At 39.6% G+C, this 20,465-nt stretch overlaps 2 protein-coding genes across 13 annotated transcripts in view; both read right to left on the reverse strand.

Annotated features, from left to right (window-relative positions):
• Positions 1-2,017: 2,017 nt before the first annotated feature.
• Positions 2,018-11,977, reverse strand: CFAP298 (cilia and flagella associated protein 298). The gene is made up of 7 exons (XM_076353023.1): positions 11,683-11,977; positions 9,651-9,818; positions 7,766-7,833; positions 5,471-5,629; positions 4,849-4,980; positions 2,552-2,647; positions 2,018-2,451 (listed from the first exon to the last, which is right to left on the reverse strand). Exons 1-7 carry the CDS (start codon positions 11,819-11,821, stop codon positions 2,341-2,343), a joined length of 873 nt encoding a protein of 290 aa, XP_076209138.1. The 5' UTR covers positions 11,822-11,977; the 3' UTR covers positions 2,018-2,340.
• A 302-nt stretch (positions 11,978-12,279) lies between these two features.
• SYNJ1 (synaptojanin 1) overlaps positions 12,280-20,465 on the reverse strand; it is a 68,508-nt gene continuing 60,322 nt past the window's right edge. For 7 of the 12 annotated variants that reach the window (XM_076353112.1, XM_076353121.1, XM_076353064.1 and 4 more), the window contains 2 exons: positions 19,955-20,175; positions 12,280-15,466 (listed from right to left, as the gene is read on the reverse strand). In XM_076353112.1, the coding sequence (XP_076209227.1) occupies positions 14,612-15,466; positions 19,955-20,175 (1,076 nt within the window). In that variant the 3' untranslated portion in view covers positions 12,280-14,611. Of the gene's footprint in view, positions 15,467-17,559; positions 17,584-19,954; positions 20,176-20,465 lie in introns of all 12 variants that reach the window. The other 5 variants (XM_076353132.1, XM_076353142.1, XM_076353103.1 and 2 more) reach the window with 2 other exon arrangements.

Consider the following 20,465-nt stretch of genomic DNA (forward strand, 5'->3'; position numbering starts at 1 on the left):
TGTAGAACAAGGTATTCTTTTAAAACCCGCTCCATTTTCTTGACACATTGAAATAATTCCAAGTAGTTTTAAAACATAAAGTAATTGAAGTTTTGCAACTTAGAAAAATCCCACATACTGATTTTTTTTTTTTGTAAAAAACATGTTACGGTAAAGTTGATATTCCAGAAAAACTACCAGACACAAAACTTTCCTAAAAGTAAACGTATCAGTGATTGAAGTAAAAACACCATTAATAGTTGATGGCATTAATTCTCTTCTCTGTATTCAATCTTCCAGCTGCGAGTTCAACAAACGCTTTGGTTTAACTTGATCAGCGTCTCTTCAACCATACTAATGCTTAAAGAAAATGATGATTTTTTCATTGCGATGGAAAAAACCAGCCAGCAAAACACTTTCTTTTTGTTATTTTATGATGACTCAAACAAGCAGAGAGACTTAAGCCAGCAGTATGGAGATTTGTGAATCTGGAGAGCCACACGCCAGGTATTTTTAGCAGACAGGCAGCGACCACAGAATTTACTTCCATCTTGTTGCACTGGCAGGTTTGTCGAGGCAGGAAGCTTCTGGTTGGTAGTATCTCAGACGTTTGTGTTTTCAAATCTCTCTGCCGCTAAGCCCTCCTGACATGAGGATTAGGGCATGAGTAAGACAAAAAAAAACTATCAATGAAAAATGTCAAATGCGGGTGTAAGTTCAGAAGCAAACATAACCCATCTGCCTTCCAGAGTTGCTGAGCAGCCCTAGCACCACAGTGCCATAACGTGGCACCCGCAAAACATATTTCACATTAAAATTTGACTTTGACAAGCATGCGCTGATGAGGAACTGCCTGTTCTCGAGACTGACGTAGTTTGTGAACGTGATCTAGTTTGGCTCAGGTAGAAATGAAGCACGCGTGTGCAGGGGCAACTCGGTATCCTGAAGTCTACTGCAAACCACAAACCCGACGTCCTTAGCTGGCTTGCCTTTCTGTGCTGCAGAACTGAAAAAGTGGGTGTTCTCAGCTCCCGGCTGCGCTAGGGACAACTGCTTTGGGGTGTGAACGAAGACATCATTTTAGTTGTTGGCTGCGAGTGCCCACATCAGATCACCTCTTTTTAAAACACTCAGTTGATCCTCACGCAGAATTTTCAGGGCACCCTGACTTTCCACTGCTCAGCGACTTGATGAGGATGCACATCTGCCTCCATAGAAAAGCAGCTCCTTTAAAGACACAGAAGTCTAAATGTGTAAAACTTGAGCAACTTGTTTCTAAACGTTAATTATCTACCTAGATAATTCTAGCGATTTAATTATCCGTTAGTCATACAGCACCCCAAATCAGAATCCTCCCTTCAAAACCAGACACAACATTTGCTTCAAGTCTACTAGCATTTCCTTCGTTAGTCTTGAACCCAGAACTGACTGGTGATACGTTTTAGAAACGGTAACAGGATCCTAAACATCAAGCATATACTGGAAACACTCTCCGATAAACTTCATAATTTCTCATTTTAAAACGCTGATTCGTTAGAAACAAACACTTCTAATCCAGTCATAATCTTAGAAGTACTTCCACGTTAGAGATCTTGCCCTATTAAACTTGGTTTTATTGTATCCAATCTACTTGCAAATGATGCTTACTTTTGTAAACAGATTTCTGTCAATCTTTGTATAAAAGCATCATGGCTAACAGCTTGTTAAACTGAGTGAGATCAGTAGGTTGGCTTCCAATGTCAATGAAAACTAAGCCAAAAGAACGAAAACGAAGCTTTCCACAAGGATTTTCGTGTTATTTGTGTTTATATAAAAATACTTCCTTTAAACAATTGTTAAGGGGTAAACTCATTTAAAAATGATAGTTTGGAACCAGCTATGTTGAAATGCAAACAAGCACATAAAAATCACTAACTTTCACTGGATTAGCCTGGGAAAACCGATTTCTTATAAAATAAATTACCTTCTATAGACAGTACCACCTAAAAGAAATGCAAGAATCGGGAAGAAAGTATAAAGACCACTCAAAACAATACCAAACATTCTAGTGCATATTTACTAGATATATTATCTATGAAATAGTTTAATATTTCAATAGGCAAATTACAAGTTTCTAATAAAATAACCAACTTCAACAGGATTGATTCTATTCTTTGCAGAGACAAGTGCTGCTACAGTTACATAGAAATGTAAAGATTCACTGAAAACCTAAGGCTGTAACAGGCATCTGCTACAGAAGTGACAATTTCAGCTTTCGTCAGCAGAATCTACCGCACACAACACCACTCCTCGTTGCAAACAGTGGTTTACAAGTGTTATCAACCAAACAGCTTAAAGAGGCCAAAAGGTGTTTGCAGAGCTTCATCTTGGCCCCCATTTGATGTCTTTTACACCATGAAATTGCTTTTTCAAAGCATGGTTGTCCGCCCACTCAGCATTTAGAAATGAGTCGTCGTCATCCTCTTCTAGTTTCTGTAAACAGAACCGACAGGTTAAGGCGGCAGTCATGAATGTAGCCTGCGGTCAGTGTCTACAACAGCACCACTCACATGCAGCAAGAAGACACCGTTACCTTAAGTTCCTCCTGCTTTCTGTAGTAATACAGCATCATCTGTTTTTGCTCTTCATGACTAATCAGAGGTTCACGCCCTGGAGCTCCTTGTCCTTTCTGAAAGGGAAATCATAAATTTTATTTATGATGGCGTTTGCGATACAAAAGAGAAGCTGCTATGCAAAGACAGCAAAGTCTTTCTTCAGACAATAGGATTTCTCAAACTTAATAAGCCCCTCAGGACAGGAAAATAAACGTTGAGAAACTTCTGCTGCATTCAAGCGAGAATTATTTTTTCATCTCAGCATCTGAATCATGCTGTCAATTTTGTGGACATCAATGGAAGCTGCAAACAGGATTGAGTCTATTTTACTTAAACTTCCGCTCTAAAAGACATAATAAATCTCTCTGCTTTAAGGCCGTTCTAGATGTCTCAGGATAGGCCCATCCGTCTTTAGCTCCCCTGCTAATACAGACTCAAGATGGCATATGACTTAGTAAAGCAGGGAAGGAAGGCAGTTACAAAACACTACAAATAAAAGAAATTTTATTTGTAGTAACAAATAAAAGAATTTTTTTTTCCAGGCAACTGTCCTCACAGAAGAAATGATGCGCACAGCAGAAAATAGCTGATGACGGCTATTGTCAACGATAGCAAACAGAACAGTTTGAATGGAGATGGTGAATCTTCTCTGGAACAAAAAGGGTCTGAGCTGGCTTAAATTAGCTCTCCAACCCAAGAATGCAGGCACCCCTTGTCAGATCGAAAACCACCGTACTACTTTGCAATCTCTGAAGAGGTCCATCAACTAATTAAACAGTAAGACAACTTTCCTGGGAGCCTACGCTTCAATGGCTGTTGAGTTGTCACACAATTTTTCAGTCACCCTGATAGGAAAGAGAAAGCAATTCTGGTCTTCTAAATGACAAACACATAAATCACTTGACTTATCTTTGAGGAACTCTATTGCAGACACCTGCAGATAATAACATCTGCCATAAACATTAATGCTTTCTGTGGCAGAGAAGCTCTCACTGACATGGAAGTGAAATGCAGCTCTAGAATAATTCTGAGCTATGGATAAGTACTCTGAGACATTTGACATTCACAAAAGCACCCCCTGAATGTGTTATTTTATACACACACACACACATATATACATACACACACACACACACACGAACAGGGTGAGCATCTTCTGACAAAGCTCTGAAAGTGAATTGAAACACCATTCTTCCCTTGAGTATGGCATTCTCACCAGAGATGAACACAACTGCGCAGTTAGTACAAAATCACTTTGTCCAAAAAAATAATTACCAGTCCCAGTAGCTTGGTACTAATTCTGATATTGCAAGAACATGACCATTGCGTCAGACACCAGTATGCACTTAATGACTGGCTTTTGCTGAAGCATCAGGTCTATAAAACTGCGGAGCAGCAGGAGATCTTTGCCTCATTTTAGCTCATTACTCCAGAGGATGACTCAGACCTGTGTTCACAATTAATAGAGAAGGCCTCATCTGCTTCACCGCATCTGACAACTGGGAAGTCTCATTCCTTTAAAAAAATTTCAGCTGGGAGCTTTAGGTGAGCTGGAGCCGACAGCGCAACTGGGTGATGCAGGCCCAGCAGCTTGCTCTTCCTTCTAGCACGTGGCGAGTTCTCACTGAACACTTTGGGAGAGCGTAAGTTCAGGCTCCTCCACAACCCGTGTCCTCTCAAAGAAGACGCATGTCCACATTTCCGTGGCAACTGAGACAGTTTGAGGACCTGCCATCAAGAAACTCAGGACACGGCAGGCAGGAAATTACTGAGTTACACTGTCTTTCAGACACAGAACAGACTGAAACGGGGATGAGAGGTATCCACACCACATATGCACAAAACATTGAAACTGTTTTTTAAAGGCCAGAATATGGAGACAAAAACATTCACAAGTACAATTAGAAAAACTGGGCAGACTGAATGACTGGGACTGTTCAGTGCCCTGCACTGAGATGGAACTGAGAGCCAACTGAGGGTTTTTTAAGCTTTTCAGTTTGTATTTCATCTATTTTTAAATACCTCTTTGCTGTACTTTAGAAAAGTGCTATGGAGCAAGTAATAGCAACTACAGTATTTAACTGACAGGCAAAGGAATTACTAAAGAAAAACTAAAATATAATAAATTAAAACCTTAAAATAGATGTACAGTTTTAAGACACTCAAGCCAGAACTAATCTAATGCATTTTATACACCTACAGACAATTCTCTTCCACAGAGAATCAGACAGCCAAAGGTGAATAACTTGTAAAGAAATCTCCCGGCGATACTCACTTTCTGTATCTTGACAATGATAGTTGTTTTCTCATTTTTGCCTACGTAGTCAGAGAGCAACTTTGTTTCTTTCAACTCCTTTCCTGCCCACCATAATTGTGCTTCTGATTCTTCTATAACTTCAAGCCCAGCCTGTGACAAATAAACAAATGAGATGAAGTGTTGGGGGGGTGTTGTTTTTTGCTTTTTTCCAAAACGAGAAAAATTTTCTGGGAAAATCTTTCTGGAATTCCTAACAGAAAGGCCAGTGTAATTTTACATTATACTTCTGCTACATCTTTCTCCTCGTAGTAATCTACAGCATTTTCGTTCATATTCCATTCAATCTTGATCTAACATAAACACTGGGCAATAAATTCTCAATCCTGGCATTAGAAAGAAATGACAAGCTATTTCAAATGAGTCCCAGACTTACCTGAACTTTGTATGTAACACTTGAAATAAACTTCATTCATCTTATTTCTAGTTGAGCTATTGGTGTGCTTTTACATAAACTATCAGACAAAAATATTAAACAAAATTTGTCATGCAAATGAAAACAACCTTCATGGATAAAATGTAGAACAGCACAGCACGTATTTAACCCAGGCACTACATATAATCCAAATACATTACGGCATACATGAGTTCCCGACAAGTCTTCTTTATCTTCAAACTCCATCCTAACTGGATCATGCGGAGGCAATCCCATTGGATACACAATCATCACAGCCCCTCGAAGCTGGTCCAATGCATCTTTCACCATCTCCATATTAACACACACGTTGGCCTGAACTTGTTTCTGAAATACAGGCAGGGATCATTGGTAACTTAAAAAAACATGAGGAAAGACTTTGCTTTGTAGTCAGTTCAAAGGTTCAGCAGTGGGACATTTGAGCAAAGCTAACTGGCTGCACAAAGTTATTAGGAGCACAGATTTTCTCATTTGAATATTGACTTCTGAATATATCACTACACTTTTGCCCCCTCCATTCAGCTTGCTTACACTGGGGGGAAAAAGAAAAAAACAAAAGAAAAAAAGAGAGAGTTCTTCACTAAATTGTGTAGGAGGCATTTAGTAACAAATGTCTGTGGGATACAGGCATTCAAGTAAGTATGCGTATGACCACAGAAACTGGATGGGGAGTCTTTTGTTCCAAGTACTTGTGATTCATGAACAAGATTCAAAACAGTAGAATTCATGTGAGGGCTAGCGAAGGGGCCTAAAACTTGAGGAAAAAAATAGAGCACATGTGAGCAGAAGAGAAAAGCTTGGCATATTGCACGGCTTATGCAGAGATCTGCAAGATCAAATACTTGAAATCATTCCAAACCCTACTGCAACGGACAGAGGAAAAACAAGACACATCTGGAAGAGAATAAAAAGTTTTTGCTTATGGATTTAACAGTTCCAATATTTTAAGTAACAAGGTTGATAAAAAAGAGAGTAAGAGAATGTTGCCTCCTTGTGGACATTCTTAAACTAGTTAACTGGCAAGTACAATTGGTTTCTCAATCTCAGATGATCAACCTTTTTTTTTTTTAAAAAAACCACAGGCAAATTTCTTCATTTTCATTGTTATAAAGTGATGAACCTAACAAACCACTTAACAAACTATCCTTAACTTCATTCACCAGTGAATGGCAGTAATTTCTGGAGTAAGTCAGCATGCAGTGCGGCAATTTTGCAACTTCTTATTGTAAATGACAACACAGCATATAGCTGGAAGTTTCACCCAGGAAGACCTGCAGACTGGAGACCAGATCTGCAGATATTTTCAACTCAAGAAGTAAAACTACATATTATTAATTTCCCCGTTTAGAAATAGAGTTGATGAGATGCAATCCAACAGAAAAAAAAAGTCCATCTGGAGAAAATCTTTACAGTCCAGAAGCTTTAATCTGAAACACCTCTCATTTTGCGTAGATTTTGCTATGACTCAGAACAGTTTGGCTGAAATCCTGCCTCTAATTCAGGAAAGGTTTGCTGCAGCTCAGCACACTGGAAGCACTGCCAGGCAACAGGGCAGCTCCTCTGCTTGCCTCCATGAGGCCTTTGGAAACACTCACTCTAAATGACTGATACGACACTGTTGTTATCAGCAATGAAACAGCCAAGAAGGCCAATTCAAGCGCACAGGCAACACCAAAAATTCAGTAACGTTATCTATTTGCATAACCGGTTTAATGCTGTTTTAAAGTTCCACAAATACTAATTCCCAGAATTGTAGGGGTGGGGAGAAGAAAATTACTTGCAGACGTTTACAAAAATGCAATCTGGTAACAAATATTACTTAATTTGTATTTCAAAGTCATATGAAAGCTGAGACACAATACAGAGCATCTACAGGTTTGGTAAAGTGAAGCTGAATAATTGAGACCATACTCCCATCAGGGCATACCCTCAGACTTATCTTTAAACACACAAACTCATTGGGACTGAGCATGAGTCCAAGTGCTTGTAAAACCAAGGGCTAATCTAAGAGATTAGAACACATTTTTCAATTAATTATACATAAAACTCAAAAGGCTATGTTAATGAGCAAAAGGTATTTTATGCCAGGAACATCACAGAATGCAGTTAATTTTTCACCAGAAAACACGACAAGCATTCGCCTAAAGAATACATCAATAGCAAATTAAGAGCGTGTGGATAAAATTAAATGTGATTTAATCATTCATTGTGGTCTCGGCTGCCAGCATTCACTTGGAGTTTAATATCTGATTCCTTAACTTGTTGAACCAGCTTGGCAAAAGCCATTAAGAAAATCATTAACAGAAATGTCAGTTTTTATTAGACTGTTCACATCACTTCATGATATTACTTAAAAAGTGTTAGCCCTTGCACTGGAAACAGTCTGTTTTTTCTTAAGCTGCCTAACTACATAGCACCTATTAAGAAAGTCCCACATACCACATGCTACTTCAGGAAACTTACCCTAGAGATTAATGCCTTGGCTTCCTCTATTGTCTTCCTTATAACTTGCTGCATTTTTTCATTTGGAGCTAAAAAGAAGAGACACATATTTAATAGTCTACACTTACTATAAAGAAACCAAGCAAACAACTTGTCCAGGTTATTCTCTACTGTAAGCAAATGAAACATTGTTAAATCACAAAGCAAGAGAGACACTACTAAGTTGCAGTCTATTTACCAGTTTGCTACTCCATTGCCGTATTTCTTCCTAACTTAAGAAACAGAACACTATTTCTCCTGGGAGAGCCAAACTTACTTTTCTACAAAGACATTTGATTGGTATTTGGAACTTCACTTGGGACAAAAATACTGCGTAGAAAGCAACAGCCATAATCTCATACTCACCACAACCAAAACCAAGGCTCTCTTTCCCACTTACGACTATTGTGGGCTGTGCTGGCAGACATGCATAAAAGGGGACAAGAGCTTGGAGTTTTCCGACTCTTTTCCAATTAAAATTTCAATCTAACAGCAAATGCAGTTTTGCAAATACAATGTGCATTTCATATTATAGTTACCTATTTTAACTGTTATAAAAAGCCTCTCCTCAAAAACAAAAAAACAATTAAATGATACTCATTCACAGCTGAACATTTAAATGCATCGTTTGATGGTATTTAGTTTGGCCCACATTTACACATGCTGTTCAATATTCTAATTTTGTAAATATTACAAAGCTGTCCTCCACTAACAAATAAATGCCCGAGGACAACTACAAGTTGTACTGTCCTTACGTTAACGTTGCTTGCAAATTTCTACCGTAAGGCCCAACACTACTCACAACCATGCCAAACAAGACAGGCTTTGTCCACGTGCCTACGTACAAGACACTCAGCTATTTCTGAGAACACAGTTAGGAGGGAAAACATTTCACTATAATATAAGCTCTTAATCAAGTTCAGCAAAGGCTTAAATTTGATTGGGCAATGTGTTGTGTTAGAAGAATTATTTTCCCCTAAATAAGACACTTGGAGTAAGCTGTTTGCGTATGACAAGTTAAGACTAAGTTATTCAAAGATTCCTCCTTAACTGAGCCGCCCTGCAGTCAACGTCTAAAGGGCTGCTGTCCCGACAGGGCCGTTGTGGTGTCAGGAGTACAGGGACAGACAGCAAGAAGACAATCGTGGTCTCTTCTGTGCAATCAGTCCTCACGCTCTCGACTCTGAAGTGGTGCTCGATACACATACCGAGTGCTAAGGCAAAACCACTTGGCTGGAGTTGCAGAAGGAAAAAGTGACAGGAGTGAGTTCAGCAAGTCTGAGTCACAGCGAATGAGAAAAAAGGAGAAATATTAGAAAAACCGCCTGTTAATGTATCTTGGAGCCTCTGGAGAAAAATAGTACACCAGTATGCATTTATGAATGGAGAGAATAAACTAAAGTGAGACAGTCAAACTTGCTTCTGATAATTGTTTACTTATCTTGGGAGTTTACTTCCAAGTACTACAGTTGCAAAGTTAAATAATGTATGTGCTGAAGAGATATACTACTACTTAGGCTTTTAAATCAACGTTACACCAGGCCCTAATCCAAGACAGAAAACTTACATATGTAACTGATATTTTAGCTGATCTGTTGTGAAAGCAGGCTCTTGAAATAGCTACTACTTAACAAACCTATGACTACCTTTAATATAGTTTATTTATAGGATTATTTTTATAATTAGCAAATAAACATGAGCCAGCTAGCATGCTGGCCTGAAATATGTATACTTGATAGCTACTCTTTTTTTTTCATCTTCCAGGACAGTGAGGTAAGTGAAAGGTCCAGAATTATGGTTTTCATGTTCCTCATTATATTATAGATTATCTATTCTGCAGGGAAAGAAGCATTTATGATTGATTTACCATGTCCATTTCTTCGCCCAATTTCATCCTTCTTGAAGACACTTCCACCACTTGGAATGCACTTCTCTGCCCACTCATCCTTCAACTTCAGTTCTTCGATTTGCTCATCTGTCAGTCCTTGCATATTGTAAGGCAAGAAAACACCGTGCTCCGCCAGCTCCTCCATCTCTTTACAGTGTTTAGAAAACAAGATTAAAAATTTGTGTTATTGAGAACATATCATTTACAAAAGCCTTTCATATTATGTACACACAGGCAAAACTTATTCCTAGCCTTCAGTTTCTAAAGAGCTAAGTATATGGAATAAATAAGGTATATATATACACACAAATATATAGCTATATATGCTGTAATTACATTATAATTCATACATTTCACATATGTATGAAACAATGTAACAAATGACGCAGTGCAGGTATGCAAACCTAGACAATACTTGCTTGCCATAAACTTTTTCTTTTTGGTATTTCCTTAATGAGCTTTAGCTGACTGCATATTCCTTTTTCAAAGTACTTTTGGGAAAGGAACTCTTTCGAAATGGAAAAACACTTTATTGTTATGCAGTAATGAATTCTTTGCAGTTCAGAAAATACGTAACTGGACTACCTGTAGCTTTGTCCATACGACATCCAACCCAAGGGATTTTTACAATAATTTATGTCTAATCAAGAAACAACAGTACAGGGTAATTCTAGCTGAGACAACAGAGAGGCGTAAACGCTGGTCAGCAATGCACAGTCTCACGCAGCGAGAGTAGACAGTGTGTGGATGCAGTTTCCTAACCCTTTTGTCTAGCCTATCGCATCTGATCCATGGCCTGCAAGCTACACTCACCACTTTCCCCCAGAACAACTTATCCAGCTGCCAGCCCACTTCACAGCATTCTTTCCTTGAAGGCCCTCCAGCCTCTTTACCATCGCCATATTAATTAAAGCCTATTCATCTCACAACAGACGCACCAGAAGCCCCAAGAAACGGCAATTCTGTTCCCGTAGCTGGGAATATAGGCACACACATGAAAACGTAAAGGCTAAGACTAAATTAGCGAGTGCTGTGGAGCAACAGCAGCAGATCTGTAGAAAGAGTGAGTGCTGAAAATACAGTAACCACAGTGTCTGGGTTTTCCAATTTTTTTGTTTCAGATCAGCCTCAGTATGGCCTCATACACTACATACACATTTGAGGCTGGAGCACATCAGGTGTAGACGGACCGCGCCCTTCAGGTCACTCTCATCTGAAGGGAATCCCAGTTCACGCGTTCCCAGGCTGATCCACAAAGCAAACCAAAGCGTGGTCGGCCGGGACAAACAGTAAATACTTTTCAAAAGCCGACTCCTGAATTGAACTAAAGCACTAATTAAGACACACCCAGTGACTCTCCATCACATGGCAAGCGGATGCCTCGCACCACTCGTGCACTAGGCAACATGAGAATTTCATTCACATATGGGGTACACCTCTGGTCACAAAGGATTTATGCAGCCACTATGGGACATGACATGCTGCAGTTCAGTCATGCAACGGATGAATTTTCAGCCACGTACGGTGGGAAGCTCTGAGCTCCAATCTGTCTCCAAAAACAGAAGGACTACTAGAATACCAGAAAGTGGGAACTTGCACATGGTTTGGCAACTTTGGTGGGGCTTCTTTGTTCTCTTAAATTTAAGGGAGGATGGCTTGCCTGCTACTAAGCTGTGATTTGAGAGGTATTTCTTAACTTCTGCCGGCGTAGAGCTCCTGCGAGGCTGCAGCCAAGTAACCTCCTAGCGCCGCCCCCCGGCTCCTAGTCTGTGAGCCAGCGGGGCACAAACACCCAGGAGGCTGAGCAGTGCTCCAGCCCAGGGCAGCCGGGCTCCCGTTGCTCTGAAAGGCAGCCCGTCCTCCCGCCTCAGAGCTCCGCACCCGCCGGAGCTGCGGCTAGGCCCGGGCGGGCGGCGAGCTCGCCCCTGCGTACGCGGGGGGGGCGGGGGGGGGGTGGTGGAGGAGCCAGCGCCCGCCGGCTGCCGGGGGGATGAGCCCAGCGGGCCGGTACCTGAGCAGAGACGCTGCACCTTCAGCCTCCCGTTGTAGATGCGGGCGACGAGGGGCGCCAGGTCGGCGAGGCGGGCGCTGCCGGCCGCCTCCAGCAGGAACTGGCTCTCATCGCCGCGCTTCACGTGCAGCCGCACCATGGCGGGGCCGGGGCCGGGGCCGGGGCCGGCTGCGGCGCCGCTCTGAGCCTGCGTGGGGAGAGGAGGAGGCCGTTAGCACCGTTGCAGCCGCTGCCCGTCTCCCCTCCCCCCTCAGCAACGGATCCGCGTCCCTGGATACCGGCGGCGAGAAGGGAGCGCGAGGGGGAAAGGCCGCGCCCGGCGCCTCCTGGCCACCCTGAGGGCGCGGCGCGGCGCCGCCCGCCCCGGTACCGCCCGCCTTCCCCTCGCACCCGCCCGAGCCGCGAGCAACGGGACCTCCCGACCGGCGCCGCCCGCCGACCCTGCCCTCCGGCCCGCGGGCGCTTCCGCTTCCGGCCCTCCCGCCGCCGTCATCAGAGGCGTTTAGAGGGACCGCGCCATCCCTCCTGGCGCGGAAGCGCTGCGGTACGGAGGGTGCCGGGAGAGTACCTGAGGTACAAAGAGAGAAAAAACTAAAATTCCTTAAGGGCAGGTACGTTTATTTCATGAATACACCACCGCCTTCCGCAGGGCAGAGAGGGAATGCTGTACGCCACTGAGTTTCAATACTGCAGCTCCGGAAAGGATACAGCCATAAATAGCAGCGTGCCACGAGCGAGAAAATCGTTACATTGGACAGAGCGATTTGCCACAGGGAACGCGGAATTCATGAAAACGTGTTGCGCGTTTCTAATTTTAATTCTTAGTATTTTCAGAACTTCTGCTAGTAATTATTTTCGTTAATACACGTTACAGCGGTTAGGTATATACACACACACACACACACTATATTTTTGGAGCATTTCTTGTGATCTTCGCAGTACTTCGCTGTCAATCTCCGTAATCCTGTAAAGTGGAGAGGTGCTGTATACCAGGTACATTTTAGACAGTAGTTTTTAATCACTGTAATTAAATATTCAACAAAGAACATACTTATCACGTAACTCCACTAACAAAAAGCTTCCCCCCAAAATTGTTTTGCTAATGTAAGAATATACCAAAACACCAATCACACAGATGTTTATAGCAACAGTTTAAAACAAGGTAATTCACATACCGCAGCACAAAGAGTATAGTACCACTGCTGTTTAAAATGTACAAGTACTGTTTAATGACCTGAATGGAAAAAAAGCGCAATATAAAACTATCGTCACTCCTCTATCCAACTGCGGCTCATGGCTAACCATATACTCTTTAAAGGAAGAGTGGATTATTTTATAAATAATGTTTCGATAGCGTTTGAGAATTTATAAAAAGTACTGTCATCGTGTATTTTGCTACTACAAATATAATGCTAGTATGTTGTGTTTCAGTCCCTGGTTTTGCAGAGTTTGCTCGCAAGTAAGCCAATGCGCGTAGGTGTGTATTTGCAGTCCCCCAAGAGATGACAACACTGTGACACGTTCAGCTTTGGGTGAAAGCACGCAGCTGCGTATACGAGTTATGTTCTAAGACACTGCGAATGGTAAGGAGAACTGCAGGGTTTTACAGCATACATAAACGGAGCTGAGGAAATCAGTTATTTAAATTGCCGCAGGATAACAAAGTACCGTATTTTGTGTAATCTCACGTGAGCTTTAGAAAATCATCACAGCACAAAGAGTTGCGTTTTTATAGCGTAATACGTAGAACTGTGACTGAGCCTTCGCTAACCTCAAAGCAGCACCACGCAGAGGATGGTCACTGTCTCTGGGCGAGGAGGAGTCACTCGTTTAGTCTTAACTGCAAAAGTGACAGAATGATATTGTTCAGCTCAGAGAATTACTGTTCTCCCGTTTTCTTTGAAAGTAAGATTTTAAAAATACAGCAGTATGTCTAGTAGATGGGGAGGATGCTGAGCGGACAGCCCAATCACATGAAGAGGACTTCCTCCTCCTCTGATGTTCTAACACGGCTGCCGATTCCCTCGCTCAGGTCTTTCTGTGGGACAAGAAAGCCCTTCTATCATGCAAAAGAGGGGAGTGGGACAAGCCAACTCCAATATGCTGTCTGCAACTGGTAGAGACTGCTTTGTATCTCAAAACCCAAGGGGAATTTTTCTCCAGAGGTTGAAGGAAAACCTGTTCTATCAGTTGTTTCCCATTTGTGGGAAAAAAGTATCTTTAAAATAGTAATTAATAAATGGATGATATGGAACAATTATTCTGAAGTAATACTAGTGAGTATATGTCACAATAATATTTAATAGCTGAAATGTACTGACACAAAGTTGAAGTCAAATATTGAATATATTAATATGCAAAGTTTTGTTTGTATTTTGAAATTAAACTATTTTTGTTGTGCCTCAAATTCAAATATAAGCCTTACAAATATCCATAGCCTCTGTTATAAATTAAACTTCTAAACAATACTTGTCAACATTCAAATCTCAATAAACTTTGGCAGCTCTTTGGTAAATACTTATAAATATCAATTAACAAAACAGTAAAAAGGGAGTGGGGAGGCTACCAGCAGGGAGCCCCTTTTTTTTTTTTTTTAAATTCCACAAAGGGGAACAGAAATGAGAGAGCTCCCTAAGCAAAAATTATTTCCAAGATTGGTATATTTTAATGAGATTAGTAGCTCATCTTTCTTTTCTCTGTCTATTCAAATACTATTACATCAGGATTTTAATAAATTTCAGACCATTTTTTGTGCTCTACCATATATACATATTCAAAATTTATACACAAACAATAGTGGCTGTTTACGAGTAGAGTTAAGTTTCAGTGCATTTGACAATTAATTATTGCACACAGAATAATCTCAAATGCCCAATTATTCTACTGGATAAAGGTAGCAACAAATACAACCTCTTATATTTTTGAACATCTATCTTTCTGTAAAATCTTGCGTTGGTGACACCTTAGGTGCCAAAGAAGTGAAAGGATCTGAGGGGGATCTGTTGCTGGTTATTCTTGATGGTATAGGAGGTGCAGGTGGTGTTCTTGCTGGCATTGTATAGAAGCAATCAGTAGAACTTTTATTCCAGTCATTATCAACATTAAAGTCTGAACCAAGAAAAGTGTTTTGTTCAGTGCCCAGCAAATCTGGAGATCCAGCTGACTTCCTGGAACTGATTTGCTTAAAATCTGGAACACTTTTAGATGGCTTTAGCTTTACATTGAAATTCTCCTCCTCCTCCTCAAACGTTACCCATCCTTTTGGGTGTACATTTTTTACCATGAGAGATTTACTTCGCAAGCAAAAAGTGTTTTCAGATGCATCAACAGAAAATACAGGCTTGCTTGTATTACAACTGGGGGGATTTAGAGAAGGGAAGGGATTGCAAGCAGCACGTCCTTCTGGAAGACGTGAAGTTATTTCAGACTCTTGCGTTTCCGTTCTAAATGGGTTTCCAGCATTAGGAGTTCTTTCAGTGAATGGATTTGTGCAGTTCAGTCCAGTAATAAATGGATTTGGAGAGCTGCGCATATGTTCCTGGGATGTGTTAAAGGTTGGAATAGGAGGCATTGCTGGCATGCAATTTACAGCATTCAAAATATCAGCATTTCTTTGTGTTGCTGAAGGCAACTGTATCAACTCCTTTTGGTTTAAAGTCGGAACAGGTGATGTTCGAACAGACGTCTGCATCTTTGACACAAGCAGCTTAAATGACAAATCTTCAAAAGGGTCACTGTTTAACTGTGTTTCAAGTTTAGTGCCGTACGTTCCATTTGTTTTAATCTGGAAAGAAAACAAGGTGCTTAGTAATCACGTGGCTGTCTGTTTTAAGATTATTACCTAACTCCCCATTTCTCACTCTTCTATGAGACGAAAAGAAGCTCTTGGGCTTAAACTGAAACTTCAGTACAATTTGGTTGTAACTTGCACAATGCACTTGTAGTAGAATGATTGCTTCTTTTCTGGAAAACAGTAATCCTTAACCCCTCCTCTGAAGAAAAGCCAAAAAGAAACACAATTTTCCCCTGTGTTGGTTGATGCAACTTGAATCTACTTCATGCAGGTCAGAATCCTAGCCAAAAGCACTAGTGGACATTGTCTAAGAAAATCTTTAAGAAACTTGGGAAATGATGCTGTATTCTAAACAAGCGATAACCCAGCACAAATAATGAAATAAAAAACTGTAGCTTTCATTGTTTGAGAGTTTATAACACTGATGTTACAAGCAATATTTAAGCATCACAATGAAAGGAAGTATTAGTGTTATTAGTATATGCACTTCAGACATTTCTGTGTAGACATATGCATCTGTAGGCATCTCCAGTGCTTCTTGCCATGTGAAAGTACGAGCATCAGTTTGTAATATTTTAAAATGGCAAGTTATCATTGTTTAGAATAATACCAAATGGAGAAGACAGACTTTTCTCCACAGAACTTCTCATCTTTTAAAAACAAAATATTCCTGTTTATAAAAATTTCTTCAAACAACAATGCAACTTTTATACCTTGTAACAGCTGTCCAAAAAGGCAGAGTATCTACCTTTGGTCAAGTCATCACACTGACAGAACAGAGTTTGGAGCTTCCCCTTATTAAACGAACGCAAAGAATTAAGCTTAAGTTAAAACAGCTTCTGAGAATTCCAATTTCACAAGCAAATTTGTCATTTTAACCCATCACCTTAATGTACCCAAATAGTTCGGATATTTAGCATGAAAATTCTGTTAACTAATGTTTTGTTGAACTAGGATGCTAGTTAAAAGTATCAACTAAAATACAGTATTATTATAGCCTAACCTCAATCTTTAAACATCCTGTTTTTACTGCATTCATTGTGACTAGTTTGAAGCATGTCTCCACGTATCCACTGCCTAAGCAGCTATGCAAAATTAGTCTACAGGCTTTAGAGACTCTCAGGAATAGTAAGAAAATGATAAGTTTTTCCCAATGTATCCAGCATAGCAACTTCTTTAAAAAATTGCAGTTGTGGCTTGAATTGGTCGGCAGGAGAAACGAAGTATGCTGGCAACAATGCATTTGCTCTGGTGGTTTTTTTTTTGAAACAACAACATCGGTTACATGCATCCCTGGTACTAGAGAGTTTTTCTGAAATAGATGAGGCCTAATGTTACCAAACCATAAATAGGGTAGTTCAATGTTGGTATTTTTATATGTATATAGTAAGTGTTTTGGAAAATAGTACTAAAACAAAGGCATCAAGTAAGTGAGGGGGGAAATGTGACAAATTGAACTGTAGAAAGAATGTAAGTCAAATGCAGCTTGGCACCAGCTGGTTAAGTCCTGTGTTCATTAACCAAGTAATCAAAAAGTTCAAGGTCCCAAAGAAACTATGAATCCAAATTGTTCTTTATTGTAAGTAAAAATTTGCTCTGAATAATTCTGGAACCACATGCTTTTAAAATTGTAACAAACAGTGTATTTTACTGTGGGTAATAGTAAGTTCTCTGTTCTTTGAGAAATGTGAAATACGGGTTTTATTTTGAAAAAACTTTGGCAGTGCAATTGCATCAGGTTTTATTTGTATTAAAGAGAAATGTTAACTCCAACACCTTCTCATTTTTTTCCAAATAGACTGAGGCCAGGAGATTCAGCAGTGACTAAGCAACATACGTGAGGTTCCAATTGTTTCATAAAAGATGATGAAGCAAAATATTTGCTATGGTGCTAATAAAACCAGTATCAATTTTAATTGCATTATGAAAGGAAAAAGCAAACTATGGTATGACGGTCAATTCATTAATGTGGACAGGTGATTTTTAACATGGATGAGACTGCAGATGTATGAAAACAAGATTCATACATCTTTTCTGCTTGCGTAAATGGAGACCACATACAAGATTGGTAAATAGTCAGATACCTGTTACCCTGATGGTTGCTCCTGCTTGTGAAAGAGAAACAGACATCAAAGGAAAGAAAATTAGGAAGAAAATCCAAGTAACAAAGCAACCTTATGTTAAAAATACTTTTAAGTTTTCACAAAGCCATTTTTTGAGATATGAATACAAACCAAAAATATTTATTACACACTGTACTAAATTTTAAATTTCTGTTGTATTCTATTGTAAGACTTATAAGCTCTACCATTAAGAGTCAAAACAACCAGCTCAAGCCAATTCTAGTGTTATTTCCATACAGACATTCATTGTGCAGCTGACTGTGCTATTTTTTGAAGACTGATTATAAGAATTTGACTATTGATGGTCTAATTCTAACCATCTGTTAACATGAAAAGCACTACAGCCCTCATTCTGGGAACTGTGTTGGTATACTCACTCATCTATAGTAATAGTTTTTCAAGCTGAAAAAAAAGGTAAGACTTCTCATTCAATCAAAAAACAAAATCTCCTTCATTTACAATAAATAAAACTATTTACAATAACTACTTTTCTTTTTTAAAGTATTGCTTGGTAAGCTATAGAGTCCTGAATATTCACACTGTATACAAGCAATTATTTTTATAAGGAGAGATTTGGGTTCTTAAACATCACAATCAAGCTCTGAATCAAAGGATGGGCTTGGAATCCACTACCTCTCAAAAGACTTTGTATTTATTTAAAGACCTATTCTCAGAAAACTTCATATTTACAAATGATAATCAAGAAATGAAATAAACATCATTTAGCTAAACTCAAAAAACCCCCAAACCCTAAGCTGGAGACAATAAATGAAGCTCAAAGTGGGCCTTTCTTGTGATTGCACAGCCTGCATTAATCAAAGAAGTCTGATTGCAGAGAAAATTATAGCTCCCTGAAGTAGTCTTAAACTATCTGGTTTGGATATTTTTAACAATATAGCCACGGCATTACAAAGCTTAAAATCCTGTTTATAGTGTTCTTAAGCATATTTTTGATTGCTGTGTATACACACAGATAAGAGTAATTTTCGTAATAATTTTGAACTAACTGCTTGCACCTCTTTCACATAATGATCAGTGGTAAAACTACATTTAGAAGGTGTGAGGCTTTCAAAAGTGACACAATGCAATCTGTTTCTATTCACAAAATCAGTATGTTCTCAAGTACCTTATGCCTCCATGTATATACTCTGCTGGCAACACTTCATACTTTGTAACAAACTACAAAAAGTCCTGATATTCTACCTGTATATTCAAAAAATATCCTCCGGTTTTTGGCCTAAGTTTCCAAAATGAAAAAAATGTTAACAGGCAGAGACAGGTTCAGCAGAAAGAAAGGAAGAGCATTTAAAGATTTTTCCATTAGAATTCAAAATCAACTCACTGAGGACTGAATTTGGCTGCTTCATTGTGGTACAAAATAGGTATTAACTAAGTGCTTTAGTGCAAGTGGGCTTCAGATGTAGAGATAAGGTAAAATTTAAAATACTGATGAAAACTTACGTAGTCATAAATATCCGCAGCTGAGTTTATGTTTAAAAAAAACAAACACCAGAAAACAAAACCACAAATTTACTCTTGGTAAGAACTGGGCACAAATCCATCAGCTTCAATAAATTTGTGGTTTTATTCAAGTCGTGTATTATCTGCCCTAGCACCTGGTACTGTAAAAACTAACAGCACTGGCCTTTAGTGAAGAGGTTTAGCCTTACGTATATATAAACGACACTGAAAACTTACTTCTGCATTTTTTAAACAGTACTAAGCAGCTATGGCTTTTCCTAGAAAAAGGGGTTTTTTTGAAAATAACACTCTAAATGGTCCCACAGAACAGAATATTTATGTTACTGTATTAAATTTTCAGATTATTTTGATATGTTTCTATATTTTATTTGACACTGGCGAATGGGGAGAAATGTATTTCTATTAAGTGTCTATCAGTATCGTCTTCCTGCAGTGAATTATCATCAACGTAAAGCACCACATCATGCGATCTATAAAGCTTATTTTATAATCAAAACCTGCGTTAGCTAGTTACTATACAGTTTAAGTCATGCACATGTCATTATAAAATTAAATTTCTTAGACTGAGTATTCTTCCATACAAAGTTGTCAATTGACAACATAATTTTAAGAACAAGCTGTCCATAAGCTGTAAGTCTGTCATACGAAGTCTCAAGTTAAATGTTTAGTATTTGAGATATTAGTTATTCATGGACAATACCTAAGCAATTAAGTATTATCCTAGTAGAGCCTGATGATCTTTGAATCCAATCTTTTGACCTTTATTTTTGTTTGTTTGCTTGCTTTAGGTGTTTCTCACAAATCTACAGCATTCAGCACAAGCTGTGTTAATTCACATAATGAAAAAACACATATACAAGGTTTTTTTACTTACTTGCTGCTGTGAAGGAGCAGATTCAGAAGGCAAACTGTGAGATGATCGGCTACGAGGAGGCGGTTGTGGGGGTTCCAGACTTTGTGGGGCACTTGTCTGAGATGGATGCGATGCCACAGGTATGAGAGGCTCCTGCATCCTTAGCACAGGCAGTGGCTGAGTGGTGGGCTGAGCAGGTCCAGCAGCCTGAGGCTTTAGTGGTTCAGGAAGCAGTGGTGAGCCTGCAAGTATATTTGCAGTGTTTTTCATTGTCAAGAATTGTAATAGAGATCTTAAGAATGGCATGAATGAGAACACGTGGCTGTGGAAGCACCAGACAGAACTGCAGAAGAAGGGGCTGTAAGAACAGCAGGTGTTCATGGCAACTAGATTAGAAGTCATCAAAAGCTCAGCGCATCTCCATTAAAATTACTATAGATACAAAATAGAGAACCAGAAACCATGTCATTCTTAAGTCTACTTCAGTTGTATTTAAAAGTATTTTGGAAGTCACTACTATAAAATGCATATT

The sequence above is a fragment of the Aptenodytes patagonicus genome, chromosome 1 (genome assembly GCF_965638725.1).
Source record: "Aptenodytes patagonicus chromosome 1, bAptPat1.pri.cur, whole genome shotgun sequence".
Classification (NCBI taxonomy): Eukaryota; Metazoa; Chordata; class Aves; order Sphenisciformes; family Spheniscidae; genus Aptenodytes; species Aptenodytes patagonicus.

Excerpts from the sequence above, each read along its gene's own strand:
- CFAP298 (XM_076353023.1), bottom strand. The coding sequence starts at position 11,821 with ATGGTGCGGCTGCACGTGAAGCGCGGCGATGAGAGCCAGTTCCTGCTG. Across the intron at positions 9,819-11,682 it reads GGTGCAGCGTCTCTGCTCAG|AGATGGAGGAGCTGGCGGAG; the intron begins GTACCGGCCCGC and ends AACACTGTAAAG. Across the intron at positions 2,648-4,848 it reads TCATTGTCAAGATACAGAAA|AAAGGACAAGGAGCTCCAGG; the intron begins GTGAGTATCGCC and ends TTTCCCTTTCAG.